This window comes from Pseudorasbora parva, chromosome 12, assembly GCF_024679245.1.
Source record: "Pseudorasbora parva isolate DD20220531a chromosome 12, ASM2467924v1, whole genome shotgun sequence".
In the NCBI taxonomy this organism is placed as follows: Eukaryota; Metazoa; Chordata; class Actinopteri; order Cypriniformes; family Gobionidae; genus Pseudorasbora; species Pseudorasbora parva.
This window is the reverse complement of record NC_090183.1, coordinates 43777834-43799734: the sequence shown is the minus strand read 5'-3', so window position 1 is coordinate 43799734 and position 21901 is coordinate 43777834. Positions and strand designations below refer to the sequence as shown.

At 36.7% G+C, this 21901-nt stretch overlaps 1 protein-coding gene across 2 annotated transcripts; it reads left to right on the top strand.

The window, feature by feature from the left end:
- The first annotated feature begins 454 nt into the window (after positions 1–454).
- fam83c (family with sequence similarity 83 member C) lies at positions 455–21689 on the top strand. 2 transcript variants are annotated; one of them, XM_067460435.1, is made up of 5 exons: positions 455–745; positions 13586–14371; positions 16074–16241; positions 17554–17678; positions 20378–21689. In XM_067460435.1, exons 2-5 carry the CDS (start codon positions 13874–13876, stop codon positions 21294–21296), a joined length of 1710 nt encoding a protein of 569 aa, XP_067316536.1. In that variant the 5' UTR covers positions 455–745; positions 13586–13873; the 3' UTR covers positions 21297–21689. The 2 variants fall into 2 exon arrangements, with proteins under 2 accessions (XP_067316536.1, XP_067316535.1); XM_067460434.1 differs by lacking the exon at positions 455–745 and having other exon boundaries at positions 13427–14371.
- Positions 21690–21901: the final 212 nt, after the last annotated feature.

Sequence of the window (21901 nt, the reverse complement as noted above, 5' to 3'; positions counted from 1 at the left end):
CTGGTGCTGGTTTGGTGCCAGAGCCAAGCTTCAAATCAGTTCTTTGTCTTTTTAAGTCAGTTTGGTGTAATTTAATTTGAAATGACTTAAAAATGTAAGGCGGCAATTTTTTTTACAATGCATTGTATTTATGGTTACAATATAATCTTTTAATTTTTATATTTAATGCATCACACTTTGATTTTGATCAGTATTGTTTTATAAACCAAAAATCCCCTCAAAAATATTTTTTTGTGCAATGCTTCGGTTGAATGTGTTCTTTCTTTCAAATGCCATTTGACAGAAATGTGATATTTTATATCTAATGCAATGACATTTAGACTTTTTAAAGTGTGCCGTACCTTCCCATGAGTTTTGGGCTCACTTTATGTTTTGCATGTGAAATGAGGTTGACAGAAAGATAAAACTACTGTAGTATCTTCAAACGCGGTGTCTTTCTTTCAACAGTCTGCCTGTATTTTTGTTTTTGTTTGTTGAGCTGATAATGAAGGCTATTTCTGTGGTTGAGCAAGACTCGGGTGTCTTTGAAGGTTATCTGCTGAGATAAAGCTCTCCCTGGCCAGGGGCGACGTACGCGCTTCACTGACGCTCTTCCTGTGATGACCTTTCCTCAGCTGCGCTCATGAAGGACCTTTGAATCTGCTTAATGGTGGATCACTCACAGCCCTTGAAGTAAAGAACGGTTTCTTCTCTGAAACAAACATCTTGCGGGGGGAAAAAACTGCTTGACCTGTGGTGCTTTATGGTAAGTGGTCCACATGATTGGCTTACTAAAACATGAGTTGTACAATTTAAGGTAAAACTTTATTCTTTTTTACTATAAGTAACTTTGTAACTACATGTAAACTATTTAGAGTATCAGTCGATTGTCTGCTTAATCTCTGCTAAAGCTTTTATTCTGATGCTCCCAAACTGACACTATACTGATTAGTGGCTTTGCAGCTACATGTCAACTTATTCTAACCTGAACCCTAACCTAAGGGTCTACTAATCCCAAAATCCCTTTAAGACGAGTCCTTTCACTCAGCGGCCTTCTTTGAAACGCCTCTCGGGCATGTGAGTGCATCTCCGATCTCTTTGAGTGTGGAAACATCAAATTCTCCAGAACTGTTCGTCAGGCTTATGATTCAATTTCACATTTGAAATCACCAATGAAATCTGACAACAACTGTCTCATAAATTTAGTTTCTAAATGCTTGAATAATGACCAAAACTGTATTTTTCAGCCTAGACAAAGCTAATGCGCATATGCAGTCCTAAACATATCTCAAAGCACTACCTGTTTCTATAGCAACCAGAGCTTCTATCGGCAGCTGCAGTGACGAGATAACTTTGATAATCAACGATTTAGAAGGCGGGGCTTATTCGCCATATTGGGCGTTGCACTTTATCCCACGCATACATATTGCCAAAAGTTTTGGGATGCCTGCCTTTACATGCATATGAACTTTAATGACATCCCATTCTCAATCCGTAGAGTTTAATATGGAGTCGGCCCACCTTTTGCAGCTCTAACAGTCTCAGCTCTTCTGGGAAGGCTTTCCTCAAGGTTTAGGAGTGTGTTTATGGGAATATTTGACCATTCTTCTAGAAGCTCATTTGTGAGGTCAGGCACTGATGTTGGACGAGACGGCCTGGCTCTCAGTCTCCGCTCTAATTCATCCCAAAGCTGTTCTATCGGGTTGAGCTCAGGACTCTGTGCAGGCCAGTCAAGTTCCTCCACACCAAACACACTCATCCATGTCTTTATGGACCGACGCTTTGTGCACTGGAGCGCAGTCATGTTGGAACAGGAAGGGGCCGTCCCCAAACAGTCCCCACACAGTTGGGAGCATGAAATTGTCCAAAATGTCTTGGTATGCTGAAGCATTAAGAGTTAATTTTACTGGAGCTAAGGGGCCAAGCCCAACCCCTGAAAAACAACCCCACAACATAATCCCCCCTCCACCAAACTTTACACTTGACACAATGCAGTCAGGCAAGTCCCGTTCTCCTGGCAACCTCCAAACCTTGACTCGTCCATCGGATTGCCAGACAGAGAAGCGTGTTTGGTCACTCAGAGAACCAGTGTGGTGGAGTCCAGTGGCGGCTGCTTTCCACCACTGCATCCAACGCTTTGCATTGCACTTGGTGGTGTAAGGCTTAGATGAGCTGCTCGCCCATGGAAACCCATTACATGAAGCTCTCTACGCTGTTCTTGAGCTCATCTGAAGGCCACAGAAGTTTGGAGGTCTGGAGCTATTGACTCTGCAGAAAGTTGCAGACTTCTGCACACTGTGACCCTCAGCATGCGCTGACCCCACTCTGTGATTTTACATGGCCTGCCACTCGTGGCTGAGTTGCTGTTGTTCTCAAGTGCTTCCACTTATAATATTTATAATCCAACTAACAGTTGAGTGTGGAATATTTAGTAATGAAGTTCATGCTTTCATCCCCAGTAGGGTGGACTATTGTAATGTTCTTCTCACCGGCCTTCCCAAAAAGACCATTAGACAGCTTCAGCTCATACAGAACCAGATGCCAGGATTCTGAGCAGAACTAGAAAATATGACCATATCACACCAGTCCTCGGGTCTTTACACTGGCTTCCAGTTACATCTAGGATTGATTTTAAAGTACTATTACTTGTCTATAAATCACTCAATGAGCTAGGACCTCAATACATCGCAGATATGCTGATTAAATACAAACCCAACAGATCACTCAAGTCAGTTAGAAATACCAATCAAGTCAGTTAGAAATACCGAGAGTTCACTCAAAGTAAGGAGAGTGTGCTTTTAGCTATTATGCCAGCCGCAGCTGAACCAGCTTCCTGAACAGATCAGATGTGCTCCTACAGTAGCCACATTCACATCCAGAATCAAACACATCTGTTTAGCTGTGCATTTACTGAATGAGCTCTGAGCCACGACTGTACGTCCCACTGATCGCACCTTAGCTTATCTGTGTATTCTTTTTCTTAGTTGTCCTTATTATGCTCATTTGAGTTAAATATGATGAGTGAAAACTGGGTTTGATGGAAATAGTAAGATTGACAATAAGGTTTGAGTATGTGTAAATCTGTGGAGGGTATGATGAGTGAGAATGGGTTTAACAAGAAGGAGTAAAAATCAGGGAATAGTGATCAAAATGGATGTTATGAACGTGTTTGAGAAAGAAATGAAGAAGAGGTATTCTAATAAAGATGGTACATGTATGTAGACTAAACTGAATTTATTTTATTATTATTTGTTTAAATGATCTTTACAACTGTTTTAATTATCCTTGTTTTTAATTTTTGATTTGTACACATGGTATTCTTTTTTCTCATGGATATGTTACCACTATTTTAATTCATTTCTATGTATATCCCATTGGGTATGAAATGTGCTATAAATAAACGTGCCTTGCCTAGCGAGGAAATGTCAGGAATGGCCTTATTGCACAGGTGTCCACCTATCACGATACCACGCTTGAGTTCACTGAGCGACCCATTCTTTCACTAATGTGTGTCCAAGCGTCTGAATGCAGTGCTTGATTTTCCCAAAACTTTTTGCAATATAGTAATCGGAGTGCACCGTCTTCATATACATAAAGTCTTTGCTAATACTCTAATAAGAGTTAGTTGACATGTAGTTGCAAAGTTACTTATTGTAGAATGTAGAAACTATTGAAATAAAGTGTAACTTTATTCATAACATTGATTGTATTTTAAGAGTCTAAAATATTGACTAAGTGTTAAGTGTAATATATTTTGTTGCCACAAATTAAGAATTCATTCCCTTGTTTTAAGTAAATCTTAGGCTCAATATAATCATTTGTTCCCTTTAATTTAGTAAACCATGGGCCTTCTAATTTGTTTCCTCATTTTGATTTAATTAAAACATGGAGATTTATATCATGCGCTTGATTTAGTAAAATAAGGGAACGATTTATTAGGCTATATTATGATTTGTGAAGGATCATGTGACTCTGAAGACTGGAGTAAGGACATTCAGCTTTGATCACAGGAATAAATTACATTTGAAAATATATTCTAATAGAAAAACGTTATTTTAAAGTGTAATAATATTTCTGTATTTTCAATCAAATGAATGAATCCCTGAGTAAGCATAAGAGACATTAAAAAGAAAATTCTTACCAACCCCTAACTTTTGGACAGTAGTGTACATGTAAATACCTTGGCTGTCAGAGGACACACAATGGGCAGGTGTGTCTCCTCAGACCTGTATTATGCAGCCCTGGTCCTGCTGGAACAAGTGAGACTTGTACTTGCTCTTGCTGAAGGCTATTTTCTGCCGTTAAGATTTCACCATTAAATCACCCTTTACAGATTAAATCAAGTAATTCATTCTTAAACAAAAATACCTTTAACGCAAAGAATATCAGCAGCAGGTTGAATGGAAATGTTTTATAACCAATATTATACTTGATAGATGTTTATACTGTAATAATATATAGAAGGTGAACCAAGAGGAAAACTGTTATTAGTTCATTTTAATATAGGCTAAAATGAGCATTGTTCCAGTGTCTTTACCAGAAAAAAAGGTTAATTGTCATAGAAAACAAAATTTTTACAAGTTTTTGAGGGAGGAGGGAATTCACCAGCACAGTGTAACAATGTTCTTGGTTGTTGTCATGACATTTCTATAAACTGAACAATAAAGGGTTTCTTTCGCAGAAATGCCATATAGAAGAACTAGCTTGGTCCCCCAATGAACCTTTCAATGAGCAGTTCCAATTGTAAAGAACATTTAAGAGTCATTTCACCCCCATAAAAAATATTCTGTCATTAATTCCTCACCCTCATGTTGTTTCAAACATCTAAGACTTTTGTTCATCAAGTATATTTTGGATGTAATCGGATTGATTTCTGTCCCTCCATTCATATTATAGTCGTCACCTTGATGTTTTAAAAAGCACACAAAAAAATCTCTTCTCACAGAACAGATTTACTGGAGTAGATGCCATTTACATTAAGTACAAATACATCGCCTTGTTTACTGAACGACTGGTTGGGACAGACAAAATTATGGTAAACAGAGAATCATTTGTAGCAGCAATAGTGTAGCGGTAAGATGCATGGCATCAAGTGACACAAATCGACCCGAGGTTCAACTCCGCCTTTTGCCAGACTCGCTCTACTCCCTTTTCCTATCACACATCAGATCGGAAAGGCATCTATTTTCAATAAAATTTAAAGGTGAACTATGTAGTATTTTTGCAGCAAAATATCCAAAAACCACTAGGCCAGTGTTATATATTTTTATTCAGTAGAGAACTTAGAATATCCCAAATGTTTCCAACTATTTGTAAATTGTGAGAAAATTGCTATTTTAACTCAGGACCGGGACGTTTCAGCATAGCGTCTGAGGGAGTCGCCTGTCAATCGTGTCATATCTGCGCTACCCTCGGTTTCGCCTTTTATCTGGCAGGAGCGCTTTACTCTTAGCAGTGTGAACAAGTGAACGCACGGAGTAACGACATAACATCATTTTAAACACACTCAAATGTATCTAATATGTTAAACAGAGCTGCATTACCTCAAAATCATAACCGGAAGAGCGGATCAGTGCAGGCGCCCGGCGACTGTGTCCCGTCCCGTCATAATAAATGTCCCGATGCTCGCGAGCCGTGTGTTTGTTTAACAATCGCTCCAGCGGCCGTGCTCAGCTCCACAACACTCGCTCCTGCTCTGCTTTAGACTACAGTAACGTTAATAACCGCATCCATCTACATGATTTCTGCCCGAGTCCTATTTCCCACCGGCTGTGAGGTGAAGATCACATCTCCCAAGATGCTGCGCTCACACTTGGCGCCATCAAACTACACCTTTGTTTTGAATAGGCGACCTCCAGTGGACGGAAAGCTGCAAAATGCACCTTTAAGAAAATATTAGAAAAATGAAAATAAAGTGTTGTTTAATAACGTGTTTAATAAGTGTTTATCAGTCAGGGGTAGGTAAACAGACGTGCTTAAATGATAAAAGTGAGTGGGTCTGATATCATTGGTCTTAAAAAGTGGGTGGGTCTTGTCCCGCCCACACACAATGGCTCTGATGGCCATGAATATTCATCAACTCACATTAGTTGTACACGTAAAATCAAGCATGATCGCTCAACGTGCAAGAACCAATGAGGTTCATTCCGGTGCTATGCCACAAGGCACGAGGTTGAGTATTTAATTAATTAAAGATTTTTCAAGAACCAATGAGGTTTGTTCTCATGTGTCGTGGACATTCTCAGTCCATTTATCTGACAACTCCCAGTTGTTAATATAAAACTAAAATTCCTTAAGGTAATTTCCTTCTAGAATACATCTAACACAATTTCAATACTTTGAGGTAATTCGCCTCTTGAAGTACGGTGACTGCGTCCCATCAAGAGGCTACTATCATATGTTAACTCAAACACACATGAGCACACAGGCCTGTAGCATCTATACACTCTCACCGTCCTTCTCAGGTGTATGCTGGTCTCTGCAGGATCCTTAATAGTAATGTATTACAGCGTTATATTCTTCCAACACTATCACTGTCTGCTGTGATCTCTTGAGCACAGAATCTTTAGTACTTCTATTCCTCAGCTGCCCAGCATACTGACACTGACACCACTCCCAAGTTGCTTTTTGCTGAAATTGAGTTTTATTCACAGCCGGGAGATCAACCGAATGAGTCTCTTGAACAGAAAGAAACGTGTACATTTAAACAATACAGCTTGAGTGAAAATCAATGTCACTCAAGTGTCCTTCACTGTGATTGGTTCTGGTGATTGGTTTATAATGATCTAACAAATGGCTTCTATTTGTGTTAAGCATATTTTTGGGTAAGTCTACATTGTCTTTGACCTGCACATCCTGCGTTTTACCCCTTCTGAGGCTATTATATCAAATATTTCCACCACACGTGTGTCAAGCAGGTTCGGTTGAGCTTCTGTCCGCTGATCAGTGAGAGCGTTTATACGCACATCAGTAAGATAATATCTCACAAATATCAGCTTATTGAAATAACCAGTTTTCCCCATTTACATGCAAAACCAGTAAACTGACAATGCAAGTAACCCGCGTTTACCTAACTATTAATAAACCAGGCTATTTTCTTTTAGTGAAGTTTTTCAAATGGTACGTCAGTTGTGATGATAAATAAAGCGTGCACCGTGTCAGTGGGAGATGTACGGCTCATATTATTCCCTCATCCACTTGCAGATGCAGCGTTTAGACTGAACCTCTTCTACTTCTGCTACATGAGATGAGAACACATCTTTACAATTTTCTGGGTCTTAAAAGAGTCTGCGTTTGTGATTTATATGTCCTTATTTCATGCAAAACACTCACTCGATCTGGATGCATTTAAATCTGCTCTAAGTTCGCATTTTTTGTCACCTATCACACATGCACACTTCAATAAGAAAGCAGGTTAATGCGTTTACATGCAGCGCAAATTCGGGGTAAGAGGCAAAAAACGAACTGTCCCGACCGGTTTATGCTTACGCCGTTTATGACCTTACTCCGATAAAAGAAAACGGGTTACCGCTTTACATGACCTTGTTCATTGTCGGCTTATTAGGCGTAATCGGCTTAAGAACGTGCATGTAAACGCACTCCATGTTTGAATGTTTAAAAGCCTGAATTCAGTTTGTTCATCATTAAAGCGAACGCGTCTTTTCAGAAAGTTTGAACATAACCACTCAATTCATGTGGATTAGTTTCATATCGATCTCTTTATGAACTTTTTGAAGCGTCAGTGTTAGTTGTGTAGTGGTCAATAGAGGGACAGAAAACTCTGATTTCATCAGAAATATCTTCATTTGTCTTCTAAAGATGAACGAAAGTCTTACAGGGTTTGGAACGACATAAGGGTGAGGAATTAATGGCAGAATTTTACATTTTTGGGTGAACTATCCCTTTAAAAACCTAAAGAACCTTTTATACATTGGAAAGTTTCCATGAATGTGAAAGGTTCTTCACTGAACCCTTCGTAAGAGCAATAATACTAATGCTTGATCTAATTCAAATGGTATGTTTAAGCAGATATAGTTCACTAGACTTCTGTGGAGTGTAATGAAAACTCTCTGGAGATGCACAGTGTCAGTTTTCCTGTTGACACAGTTGGAGCTTTTATCATGTGAAGTAGGCATGAGCCTCTGGACAAACCTGCTTCGTCGGTTCTCAAGAGATGATGCAGTTATTGCACTTATTAACATATAATGCACTCACATCTTGATATGAAAAAGCTTTAAAGTGATATAAGACATTTCAGTTATGATTGTTAACCCTGGTTTATCCAGATACAACTAAACTGATTGTAAATAAATTAATACTGATGATCGCTCTCAAGTATGCCAGTAATAATTGGCTTATATAATGTGATTTACTGTCACATGTTGGTTCTGTTAAATTTCTGAGTAACATACCTTGTTGTCAGGTTGGAATTTGCAGACATGTTCCACTGAAAGAGCACAAACCGAACAGGATCCGCATTGGCCCGCAGGCCAAATCAAGAATGTCAAAATGTAATGCGTGTGTTTTGTGGGGTAGTATATCCAGTGGGAACATCAAATATTTAAAATCCTATTTAAAATTGCACTCTGAATAAATCTACAAAAATAGGTAACAATGTAGGCCTACTCTAAAAATAATAATAAAAAACAGTGTTTTAAAACTGTTTTACCTGTATTTCTAATTTTGCGCTTCATTTTGTTCTGTACGGTTAATGGAAATGTCCGTAACATTACTGGATAATGTCCGGGTCATAAGCTGTCAGTACTTTTTATTTACGGATGTATTTTTTTAAAATGTGGAAATAAACCAAGTTTGAGGAATTTTAGACTTTTTAAAACAGAAAATACAGTATTTGATGTACTACAGTCAATGTTTTTAAATGTGTTTTAAAGAAGGCTGCATTTATTTGCTCAATAATACAGTAAAACTGTACACTGTAAAAAAATTTGTGGTGGTTTTTGTTGATTTAACTTAAAAAAGTAAGTAACCTGGTTGCCTTAAAATTTTGAGTTTATTGAAATTAAAAATTTGAGTTGATGCAATGAAGGAAATTAGTTTAATAAACAGAAACTCAAAATATTTTCTATCTGAACCACATAAAAAATATGATAAATCATGAAAATAGCACTATTTGGCATGTTTCACTGCGTCATCAGAAATAACACGCACATAATTACCCAATATGCTTACAAAATCTTTTAATAATCTTTTAATAAAGGTTGTCGAATCTCAAAAAATGTTCATTGTATTAACTCAAAATTTTAATTTCAGTGAACTCAAAATTTTAAGGCAACCAGGTAACTTTTTTCTAAATATTTTTTTTACAGTGTAATATTACCATTTAAAAGAACAATTTTTGAATAAATAACACTTTAGTTTAGGGTCCAATTATCACTATTAACTGGTTACTATTAAAATATTCATATTATTAGCATGTATATTACTATGAGAACCCTAATCTAAAGTGTGACCGATATACTATGAAATTTATTCCTGCACTGTCAAAAATTATTTAGAAAAAAAGTTGCCTTAAAATTTTGAGTTCATTGAAATTGAAATTTTGAGTTAATACAATGAACATTTTTTGAGATTCGACAACCTTTATTAAAATATTATTAAAAGATTTTGTAAGCATATTGGGTAATTGTGTGTTTTATTTCTGATGATGCAGTGAAACATGCCAAATAGTGCTATTTTCATGATTTATCAAATTTTTGATGTGGTTCAGATACAAAAATATTTTGAGTTTCTGTTTATTAAACTAATTTCCTTCATTGTATCAACTCAAATTTTTAATTTCAATAAACTCAAAATTTTAAGGCAACCAGGTTACTTACATTTTTAAGTTAAACCAACAAAAAACAACCAAAATTTTTTACAGTGTGTGATCAAAGCTGAATTTTCAGCTTCATGCTTAAGAAACATTAATGATGATTATTTTTTTGTTGAACTAGGCTACATTTGTCTGGAATCTTTGATGAATATAACGTTATTTGGAATTCAGAATTCTTTTGTAAGATTCTAAATGGAACGCTCTTGGACTCTTATTCTGATAATCTGTTCTGTTTCCTTTAGTTCTTGTGTTCCTGCTCTGTTTAGTTTCAGTTTGATCAAGTCCCTGTTGGTTAATTATAATAATCCGCTGTGTCTTATTTAGTTCACTGTTATCTCCTACAGATATACTCCCTGTTGTTATTGTTTTTTTTATTATGGGTTTATTCCATGTTCATGATTACATTCAATTTTTAATATATTCCTGTTTCGTGCATGTTCTGTATACGACACCAGACCGTTCCACTAAATGTATTTACTGTATAAAACAATATAATATAAAGCATCCTTGCTGAATAAAATGTATTTCTTTCAAAAAACAAAATGCTAAATTATTATCTAATTAATATATTTATATAACTTTTTAACTCAAATTGTTATTTTAATCATATCATTTATAATTAAACATTTTTTGGAAAACTCACATTTGGATCTAATTGTGCTGAGCTCACAAAAGGGTAATATTTTCCTGCCTGAACACTTCTCTTGTTGTGTTCATGAGCAAAAATTCAAATTTTGCCCTTTATCATCATCAAAGCATGGACAGATAGCCCAGTGTACTGTCGGACATTACAGTGAAACCATTATTATGAGAACCATGTGACTCGTGTCAAAGATTGTGCCATGCTACAAGGTGCAAGAGACGTCTGATTGTGATATGACAGGATTTCTTCATAAAACAGCTGCAGATTCATCGGTTTTATGGCCATCTGCACAGCTTCTCTGTACTTTTCCATGTCTATAAACATTTGAGATGTATTTTTATAGTCTCTAAAGTTGTCTGCCTGTTAACAGCTTCATCTGAGAGTTAAATCCAGTACTTTGAACAAAGGAAATGCTGTTTGGATGTTTCCTTGTGTCTGTTTCCTCTTTATATGTCATGGAAAAGTTATGATTCATGCGGCCGGCCGAGGCCTCAGGGTGGCTGCTACCTTAGAAAGACAGGAAGACCTAAAAATATCTCGCTGTTGGACAATGAAGACAAAAAAAACATCAACCGGTGTCATTCGGAAAGCAGTTGAGACGTATAATACAACACGTAAAAAGTTTGCTCTGAGAATGATTTGCTTAAAACAGCTAATCAGGAGCCTGTGAAGACCTGCCCTTCAAGTATGTCGGTTTGTGCTCCATCATGATCATCTCTGCACGTCATGCATGTAAATTAATCGTACAAGTGACATCCTCTTTATTTACCATTCAAATGATGCAGACATGCCTCACAAAAGCAGAACCGCCACATCAGGGAGATCACATGATGTTGTGATGTGGCCTAAACGCCGGTTACTGTTGTTCAGATTAAAGAACTCGGTTACTTATCACACAGTATTATTGTATGCAATTCACATTTAAATCAAATATAAAGTTTGTCAAACTTAACTTGTGTTTTCACTAGTCTTACTAGTTTTACTTCTTAACATTTGCCAAGTTATTGATGTTCTGTAAAATAGATTTGAGTTTCAATTTCGGTCCTGGTCGCTAATGGTAAAGTGCTGTGGTGTGTTTGTCACTATTTTGTGTTTTGGAAGAAAAGAAAATCAAAAAAGGCCACTTTTGTATTTTGTACACTCTAAAAATGCTGGGTTAAAAACAACCCAAGTTGGGTTGAAAATGGACAAACCCAGAAATTGGAAATGGGTCCATTTACCCGGGTTCAAACTACCCACTTTCTGGGTTTGTCCATTTTCAACCCAACTTGGGTTGTCTTTAACCCAGAATTTTTTTAGAGTGTATATATTGAGATTTTTGCCATGGCAATTATCACATGCTGTTAACCCATTCCCTCTGACTAAACAACCCATTATACTGTACAGTGAGTGGATATATGCTATCTACAGTTATTAAATCTACAGTCATGTTAATCTGTGTGAGTGGAGTACAATAGATTGTTTATCTTGAATTCTTGTGGCAAGCCATTTTAACATTAATGTTTACAAATAACTCGGATCTGTTTTATCATGTTTAAGCTTCATGACCAAACAAATGAGCTAATGTGAGTGTGCACACCATCTTGCAAAATGACAGCATTAAATGAAAGATGTAAGATGAAATATTGTCATTTTAAAAAATACGCCCTGTTTTTTTTTTTTTTGGTATGAAGCATAGCGTTAAAAACTGGCCGACCAATGAGATTGGCGCTTTTGTTTACGTGCCTGGATTTACGGAAGTTACATAAAAAACATGATTTGGTGGCGCTCAAGCACAAAATGGTCTGGCAGAGCACACATTGAACCCTAAGAAGATGACGACGAAGAGTAAGTAAGTAAAAGAAGATGCAACGAGGCAGGATGAATGTAGAGCTGCTGGTCTCTTTGGTGTCTGAACACAATGAACTTTATGACAAACGCCAAAGTGACTACAAAAGTCTCCATAAGAGGGTGTTGTTATGGAGAAGAATTCATGAACAAATAGGATTCGATTGTGAGAAAAATAAGCGGCATTACTGACTCGGAGTGAATTTGCAAAAAGACAGTCGAAAAACGTTGCCGATAAGCGCGCGCAACAATCGTTGCACAAAGCTGAGACAGGTTTCTGTGATATTTTCATATTTATCTGCAAATGTAGCCTATTATATTTTTGATTGATAATTTTTATTTGATCCATTTTTAATTTATCTTTATTTTTATTTACATTAATATGCATATCTTTATTTTTTGCACTAATTTGATCTAATATTTGATGGAGGTTTTTATATTGTCAATTTTAGTAGCAAATAAGAATCACAAAAATGAATGTCTGTATTTTGAGACAAAGGTCTTAATGATTTTCAGTTTTGTTCAAGGTAATTAAAGCAACAGTTTTACATTTTATTAATAATTAACAATATAATAAACAGCTGCCATTTGTTGACATGACATGGTTAGATTGAGGTGGAATATATAAAGTTAAGAGTCCACCTTAGAGATAATCCCCCTATTTAAAAATGAAACCATCATATTTAAAAATATATTAATCATAGCATATAATAAAATATTTATTGTTACTACTGTAAATCTATATTACATTATGGGATCTCCTTCAATGCTTTCAGAATCTTTAATTTTATTAAAAATTACTTTTCCTTCTGTATTTTTAATATATATATATATATATATATATATATATATATATATATATATATATATATAAAAATACAGAAGGAAAAGTAATTTTTAATAAAATTAAAGATTAAAGATTAAAATTAAACACTGCCATAAAACATTATATATATATATATATATATATATATATATATATATATATATATATATATATATATATATATATATATATATATATATATATATATATATATATATGTTTTATGGCAGTGTATTTATTGAATGTACCAAAATAAACAGAAAATAGTTCAAACTTTGCTAAAGTGATTGTTTTGATCAAGTATTAACTTTTTTTTTAAAAAGTATTTGTGCCCCCCCTTGCCACCTCATAGCCTACAGGACTTTAAAACAAAATAAAAGTGTATGATTTAAAGTATTTCTCCACCAATGTTCAATACAAACTTTTTTTTTTTTTATCATACACATTGGGAGAACTGAAACGCACTTTTTTTCTGAAGGTGTGCTTCCGCCCCTTTGCGCTATATGTTAAGACGGCCTGCCATAGTGTTCTTTCCATGTGACGTCGGAGGAGGCGGAGCCGCGGGACAGGGCAGCCGCAGGTGAGCGCGCAGGTGGAGCGCAGCGTTGAGTTTCCCAGCAGCTCACAACAATACGCGGAGAGGCCTTTGGGAATAACGCACTCCAACTACCATGACACAAAACAAGGTCAGCTTTGGAACACACCAGCTTTAACAACCGAAACTTTTGTGAAACCCAAATTATTTGAAGAAACACAAGTCTTGGAAATGATCAGTTCAGAGGCTTTGCGTCCGACCGTGAATCCTACGCGTAAAGGGAAGCTCGCCAGCAGACTAGAGGAGGTGAAGAACCCCTGGAGACACGGATCAACGCTCGAGCTCAGCCACAATGAGACCGCGCGGCTCGCCACCGACGCGCTTCTGGAACAGGGCGAGAAGGAGTACAAAAAAGTCCTGCACGACGAAAAAGAACTAAGCTTTTTATCCTCGCTGGAAATACGCTATATCACCGAAAATGTGGCCAAAAGTAGCGGCGCGGACAGCGGGACTAATGGAGTGGACATGGAGGAAGGCGACACGGTGTCCGAGCTCACTTCAGGGACTTATTTCCCCATGATGTCCGACGAGGAGCCTCCAATGTTGGAGCTGGGCTGGCCAGAGGTTTCCAACCGATGTGGACCCACAGTCGCGAACATATACTTTCAGAGGGACAAGTCGCAAAATGTCAAAGATCTCATTCGATCACTTATTAGTAAAGCCAAGAAGGTAAGAACAACAGAAACCCACTTATAGAAAAAAAATTAGAAAACATTTGTCTAATGTGGTTTCCTTGCTTGTGGTTTACAAATGTGTTTTCCATGAAACTTGCATTTCTCTGTGTGACGTCATACGTAAACAAGATACGTTTTTAAACTGCTTTCACGGACGGTTTTCATTTGGATAATCTATTGTTACAGTACACTTATATTATTGGTTTATCTTAAAGTAAGTTACCTGGTTGTGTAACTATTTAACAGGAGTTATCCGGGTCGAAGCGTTACAGTTGCCTTAATTTCAAGTACATTTAAATAATTATTTGAGTTAATACAACGAAGGAGATTGTTTTTATACATAGAAACGCAAATGATTGTGTTCTCTGAATCACATTAATTATCCAAACTGATTTGACAAAAGACAAAAAGTTGATGTGATCAGCAGTTAAAGTGATGATAAATCATGAAAGTATTTTTTACAGTGTCGTGAAAATCATGTACATTTTTTAAATTTGCTTTAGAGCACAAGCAGAAATTCATAAACAAAATAATTCACAAAAAGGATATTTTAAAACGGCCCTTTTAAATGCACTTCATAAATCCCAAAAAAATCCCCTAAACTCATTGCAAAAATGCCTAATACTTCTGTTAATAAGTTTGATGTTTCTTTTAATGTGGCAACATTATTATATGACCCTGACGTAAATGTTTTGAATGTCATTGTATGTAGGTGCATCAAAATTGTTAAATTACACAATACAAGGAACTTGACTGCTAAAGTGCTTGATCATTATTGTGATTAAAATTATATTATCACTTAAAACACCTCATGTTTAAAGTAATCATAATACATTTAAAGGCACAATATGTACAATTTTTGGATTAAAATATCCAAAAACCACTAGAACTGTGTTATATATTTTGTTCACTTTGTACTTACATTATCCCAAATGTTTCCAAGAAAGTTTAAATCCAGAGAAATAAGCATTTTAACCAGGACACGGGCCATGCATCGCCTATCAATGACATCACATCCGCGTTACTTTCGACTTACGGTTTTATTTAGAAGAAACCATGGAAACACCAAAGCCGCTTTAATATATGATGTGTTTTATTAGACAGGTGGGCAACTGTTTGGATCATTGATGGACAGAAAACTAATGATTGTTCTCCAGCTCAACACAGTTAGTCTTATTGTTTAAATCTGGTGTTCTTGATTTACCGCACAGAGTACCATGTTTTACCATGCCTAATATGATCTCGCTCACTGCAGTGTGAACAAGTGTCTCATAGCAGCGCCGAGTTAACACAGAGTAGCATTATAACATCACTTTAACACACTCAGGTGTGTATAATATGATAAACAGCGCTGCGTTCCCACACACACACACACGAGCAAAAGTAGCAGAAGCGCTCGTCTGCGGCAGAATAAAAGCTCCGCTGCTCTCGAGCCGTGTGTCGCGCTCGTCTCTCATTAGCAATCGTTCAGCTCCTCCTGCTTCATACTACAGTAACGCTAATAAATCTGTAATACATCAGCTCATCCATGACTATAATTTCTGTCCCGTCGGATTCTTTTCAGGCGGCTGTAGATGATTTCGTGAAATCGTGGCGTTTTGAATAAGTGACCTCTAGTGGCGAACATTACATATTGTGCCTTTAAAGATTGTGGTTTATTGTAACGCATGCCCTAACAAATTTTCTTTGTAACACAGGTTATCGCAGTAGTCATGGATATTTTTACAGATGTGGACCTTTTCTGTGATTTAATGGAGGCCTCCAACAAGCGCAAGGTTCCTGTATATGTTCTACTGGACGAGAAGAATCTCTCCCATTTCTTGAACATGTGCTCAGAACTAGACATCCAGAATTCACACTTGAGTGTAAGTCAAACACTGACGCGCTCGTAGAAAATGCATTCTTTTGCAATTCTTAGTCTTAAGAAAGTTTTCAATGCGATGGGTGTTCTCAGTTTTGTTTATGAATGCCTGTCAGTCAACAGGTTAACATTTAAGGCAACTTACGTAAGACTTGTGTCCATTAGGTCATTCTGATAAAATGCTAAATAGCACACGTTTTATGTTGTTTCAAAAGCATTTTTGTCAGAACAAAACAGCTTTTATTCAACTATTATTATTCAAAAGTATGGGTGTGTGAAGATTGTTTTTAAAAGAAGTCTTATTTCATGCTATTGTCTTTAAAAGAAATCATATTTCATGCTATTCAAACCCAAGTGTGCATCTGAAGGAAATACATTATTTATCAGCTTTAATATATTGGCCAAACTTTCATATCATGCTGATAACAATAACTTTAAAAATTAACATATATTGGCCAATACCAATATGGTAGCCGAAATATCATGCATCCCTAATTTAGGATTATTATCAAAGTTTCTTTGATAAATAAAGTTCAAAAGAACAGCATTTATCTGAAATAGAAAGCTTTTGTTACTGTAACACATTTCGTAGCTATGGGAAGAAGGAGGCGGGAACCAGCGAACATTTAAAAGACTTTCATCAAATAATTAACCAAAACGAAAGCAATGCGGGCAGGGCAGCCCCTCACGGACGAATGCAACGCACATACACAATAAAACATAAACCAAACATAACATAAAGTCCAGGCCTGGTCCTCTCTCTCTCGTCTTCACTGGTGTCGTTCCGGTCTCACTCGCTCATCAACCTCGCCACAGTAACATTATAAATGCCTTTATTGCCAAGCACTATTGTCAATTTTTAAAACATCCTTGCTGAATTAAAGTACTCATTTATTTCCAAAAAAATTCTTACCGACCCCGAACTTTATTCAGGTAGTTACAAAAGCTTTCTATTTCATATAATGTTGTTCTTTTGAACTTCGAATCATCATATGAGAATGATTTCTGAAGGATCATGTGACACTGAAGACTGAGTAATTCAGCTCTGCATCACAGGAATAAATTACATTTTACAATATATTCACAAAGAAAATGGTTATTTAAAATTGTAGTAATATTTCACAATATTACTGTTTTTACAATATTTTTGATAAAAAAGCAGCCTGGGTGAGCAGAAGAGACTTCTTTTAAAAACATTTTAAAAATGTGCCGAGTGTTGATGAACCAGAACTCAGATTCAAACTGTATTCAAAATACACCCATGTTTTTAATCAGCTGATTCTTTAATATTTATGTAATGCTGTTGTTTTTTTCAGCATATGCGGATAAGAAGTGTATGTGGAGACACGTACTGCACCAAAAGTGGGAAGAAATTCTCAGGTCAGGTTCAGGAGAAATTCATGATCATTGACTGTGAGGAAGTCATAGCGGGATCCTATAGGTATGTTAATCACGTCGTGTGTGTTTATTCAAGCATTGCGTAATATCGTTTTAAAAAATACATGATATAATCGTAATGACCAGCAAATATTATAATTGCTGCAGTGATGATATTTACTACTGTAAGTCTTAGTTATGCAATGAAATCCTTTAAATGATGCCGCTTTAAGAATCATTTTGTTGACTAATGGTAAAAATGGATTGGCTGTCCCACTAATTTGATACAAGATACAATAATTAACAGCAAAGATCTTTATAAACTGATAGTTCTGCGTATGTGAATGTCAACTAATACAACATGTCACAGCAAGAGCTTTCAAAGCCAACTATGCAAGAAGCAACTCGTAATTTTTCGCTGCAGGAATTCAGCTGCATTGAATTATTCACGTTGAAATACCCATCAGTCCAGGCTTATCACACTTTAGTCATATCACTTTGTATTATGTAAAGCATTTTAGCACATGGCAGGTTTTGGGAGGGAGATAAACCTCATGCGCTTGAGCAGCTTAGCAATAAAAACATGATGATTCTGCATTTCTCACACACACTGTGCTGGCGTTGGCATTAGCCCTGTTGTAGCCATCAGCTTCCAAGCCTCAGGGGCTAATTTGGTGGATTTTTGTGTGAAACTGATGAATTACAAAGGCAATATGTTGTTTTTAAAGAATACTTGGGAGCTGAGACCCAACAAACGATCTCAGTCTTGCATGGATTATGTCTGAATGACTAATCTGCTCCTCAGTTATGATGGTTATGAATTATTAGTTTGTGAAGGAGTCGTCTTATGTTAGGCTTAAGAGTGACTGATAGCGGCCTGTATGTAACTAGTAGTGTGGATAGTGCAGGGTGAGGCCACACACACACACACACACACACACACACACACACACACACACACACACACACACACTCGTGTGATAAAGGCTTTGCCCATATAATAGCCAACAGTGTTTTGTTTGAATAGAAGTGCATACAGTTCAAAGGAAAATTACTTGCAAACATAAGTTTGTGAAAATGACAATTTAGAAGTTTTGTAACTGGATAAATGTTACCCTTGACCACAAAACCAAAATCGAAGTAAGTTACCTGGTTGTGTAACTATTTAACAGGCCTTAACCGGGTCGAAGCGTTACAGTTGCCATAATTTTAAGTACATTTAAATAATTATTTGAGTTAATACAACGAAGGAGATTGATTTAATACAAAGTCGAAAGTCTCACAGGTATTTGTGGCAATAGCCAACAATACATTGTATAGGTCAACATTATCGATTTTTCTTCTATGCCAAAAATCATTAGGATATTAAGTAAATATCATGTTACATGAAGATATTTTGTATAATATATATAATATATTACCCTTATGACTGGTTTTGTGGTCCAGGGTCATAAATAATTAACAGAGATTGATGCATGCTGGGAAACGGTATTCTTTCTTTTGTACCCGTTTAACCTACAAAACGGAAAAGACTGCGATGATCTAATGTAATGCTTATCACATGCTCTTTTATTTCAGTGTCATGCAAGACATTTGAGTAATGCCATAAACAGATGGTTCGCTTGAACGCAGTTAAACACTTGTTAGCATAAGTCACCTGAGCCATCCATAAAACTGTAATTGAGGATTGAGTTTTAACCTTTTCACGAGGCTGGGTAGAATCTTTGGACCTCGTTTATCAAACTCAAGCAGAACAAGTTTCTTTGCACTGTAAAAAAATATATATATTGTTGGTTTAACTTAAAAAAGTAAGTTGCCTTAAGTTAATACAATAGAGATGGGTTTCATAAATAGAAACTCAAAATATTATGTTATCTGAACCACATTAATAGAGGGTATGCATTGACGTCACTTTCTCTCCAGAACACTCACGGCCTCAGCCGGACTGAGCGGCAAAAGAGCTGCAGCGTTTGATTGGGCATTTTGTGTTTGTTTGGACTTGATATAAGTGTTACCAAACAGTGATCCATGAATATTGACATGCAGCCAGGATTGTGTTTCCTGAACTTTATATGAGCCTGATTTCGTTATATAAATACAATCCAGGTGACTTATATCAATGTGATCTATATATCGTCCAGCTCTAAAACTTCTATAGCTTTTGCCAGTGTTTATTTAAAAAACATCAAATTAGGCAGAATATAAGATGGTAAATATTGAACTGAGTTGTCAATACAATATATAACAAAACGATATATAGGATATGATTTTACCCTAAAATTCAACATATCCGCTTTTGTTTTGTTTCTGTGAATTGCAGCGATCTATTTGCTTCTCTTTTCTGTAGTTTTCAGCAGTAAGTAAAAATATACCTCCAATTTTTGGTCAAATCTGTTTGTACAGTCAATCTCAAAGCTGTTTCCTGTTTTAGACGTGTTTTTTGCGGCATTCACACTAAAAACCAATGCTGCCACTCTTTTTGCCACTCAATGGCACATGCATACCCTTTATTATCTAAGCTGATTTGACAAAAGAGGAAAAGTTACAACTCTTGGAAAAGTTTTTTTTGACAGTGTGTGAATTGTAAAAGCATTCAGTGCAACAATTTATGCAACAATTTTACCGAAATTCGTTCTGCTCATGTTAAATGAATGATTTCTCTATGCTGATTGGACGTTTTTTTCATAGCCTAATTTTCTATAAAATGTGCATTTGTTCCAAAAACAACTTCAGGTTATGCTCTTATGCTCTTTTCCCCTCTAGTTTCACATGGCTTTCCGCTCAGGTCCACAGCAACATGCTAATGCACTTCTCCGGACAAGTCACGGACTGCTTTGATCGTGAATTTCGCTGCATGTATGCAGATTCCCAAATCATAGACCGTTTCCACAATCCGGATGAAGATGACCTGCCCGGTTACTCTTACAACATGCCGGCCCCAAACTTTGGGTTGGACTTCCTTCCGGACTTCAGCAGCAAGGAGCGAGTGTACTCTGAGAACTCCAGTAGCCAATCCAGTAGCAGCGTTTCCAGCGTCAAAGCTGCTCCTCCAGGCATGACGCATGTTTACAAAGTCACGCATGACAAGAAGAACCCGGACAACTCGCAAAAGACTCCTGACAGGAAAGGAGTCACGAGTTCAGTGCTTCAATCGGGAACCCACATAAGAGGTTCTCACAATGACACCCACCAAAGTCAGTCGGCTGTAGCGGAGTGGTCCAAAGTCGGAGCAGCCGAATACCTACGCACAAATATTGCAGGACAGACATCCAAAATCCAGTCTTTGGGTCTCTACAGTTCTCCAAAACCTCCATCACCAACTCAACAATCTCCAAACGACAACAGGATCTCCCCAAAACAGCGACTCCCCGCACCTTTCCTCAGTAAGTTCACGGATTTGTTCACCACAAAGGACAAGGACCCTCACATCCTCCATAAGAAGCCTTCTCATTCCTCTCCGTTCGGCGGGCCAGATCTTTCTCAGAACGAACCAGAGAGTAAACAAGTTCCTCCTCCACCAGGACCCATGCCAGTCGTCCCAGAGAAAGGGATACATCGGCGGGACGAGAAACGCATGACGTTGGGTCACAGCAAATTGGACCTTGTCAACCATTACAACAAAATGAACAAATCCAAGCAGGTCTATAGCCGCTTTGAGCTAAAGAACAACATGCCTCAGTGATGCTGGGTCTGACTGATCAGTCTGTCTTGCAGTGAGAAAATTGTTGCTCTTTTTGTACACAAGTGAGTAAGAGGCGAGATGTGTGTGTTTTGAGTGGATTTGTATTTTTAGTGAAAATGAAGTACTTGGTACTAATGCTGCTTTCAAGTTCTTCTGGAAATCCTGGAAATCGTAATCGCGACATGAAGTGATTTTGGTCAGAATAAACTGTATGCAGTGGGGAATTGCATATCTTTCTTGAAGACAAGAAGCTAGTAAAGGGTGAAGGGTAAATTATTTGCATGTTTACATATAAAATGTATATTAACTTATGTTAGTTATATAATATTTCCCACCCTTATAAAAATGTGTAAACACATCTATACATTCATCTAGTCATACATCTGTACATGCATACACTTATACATGCATCTATTCATATATCTGTACATACACCTATGCATAAATAAATACATACACATGCATTTATACATGCATACACTTATACAAGCATCTATACACACATCTTATAAGGGTGTTATAAAATATTTTATATATATATATATATATATATATATATATATATATATATATATATATATATATATATAATATCAAAAATATAT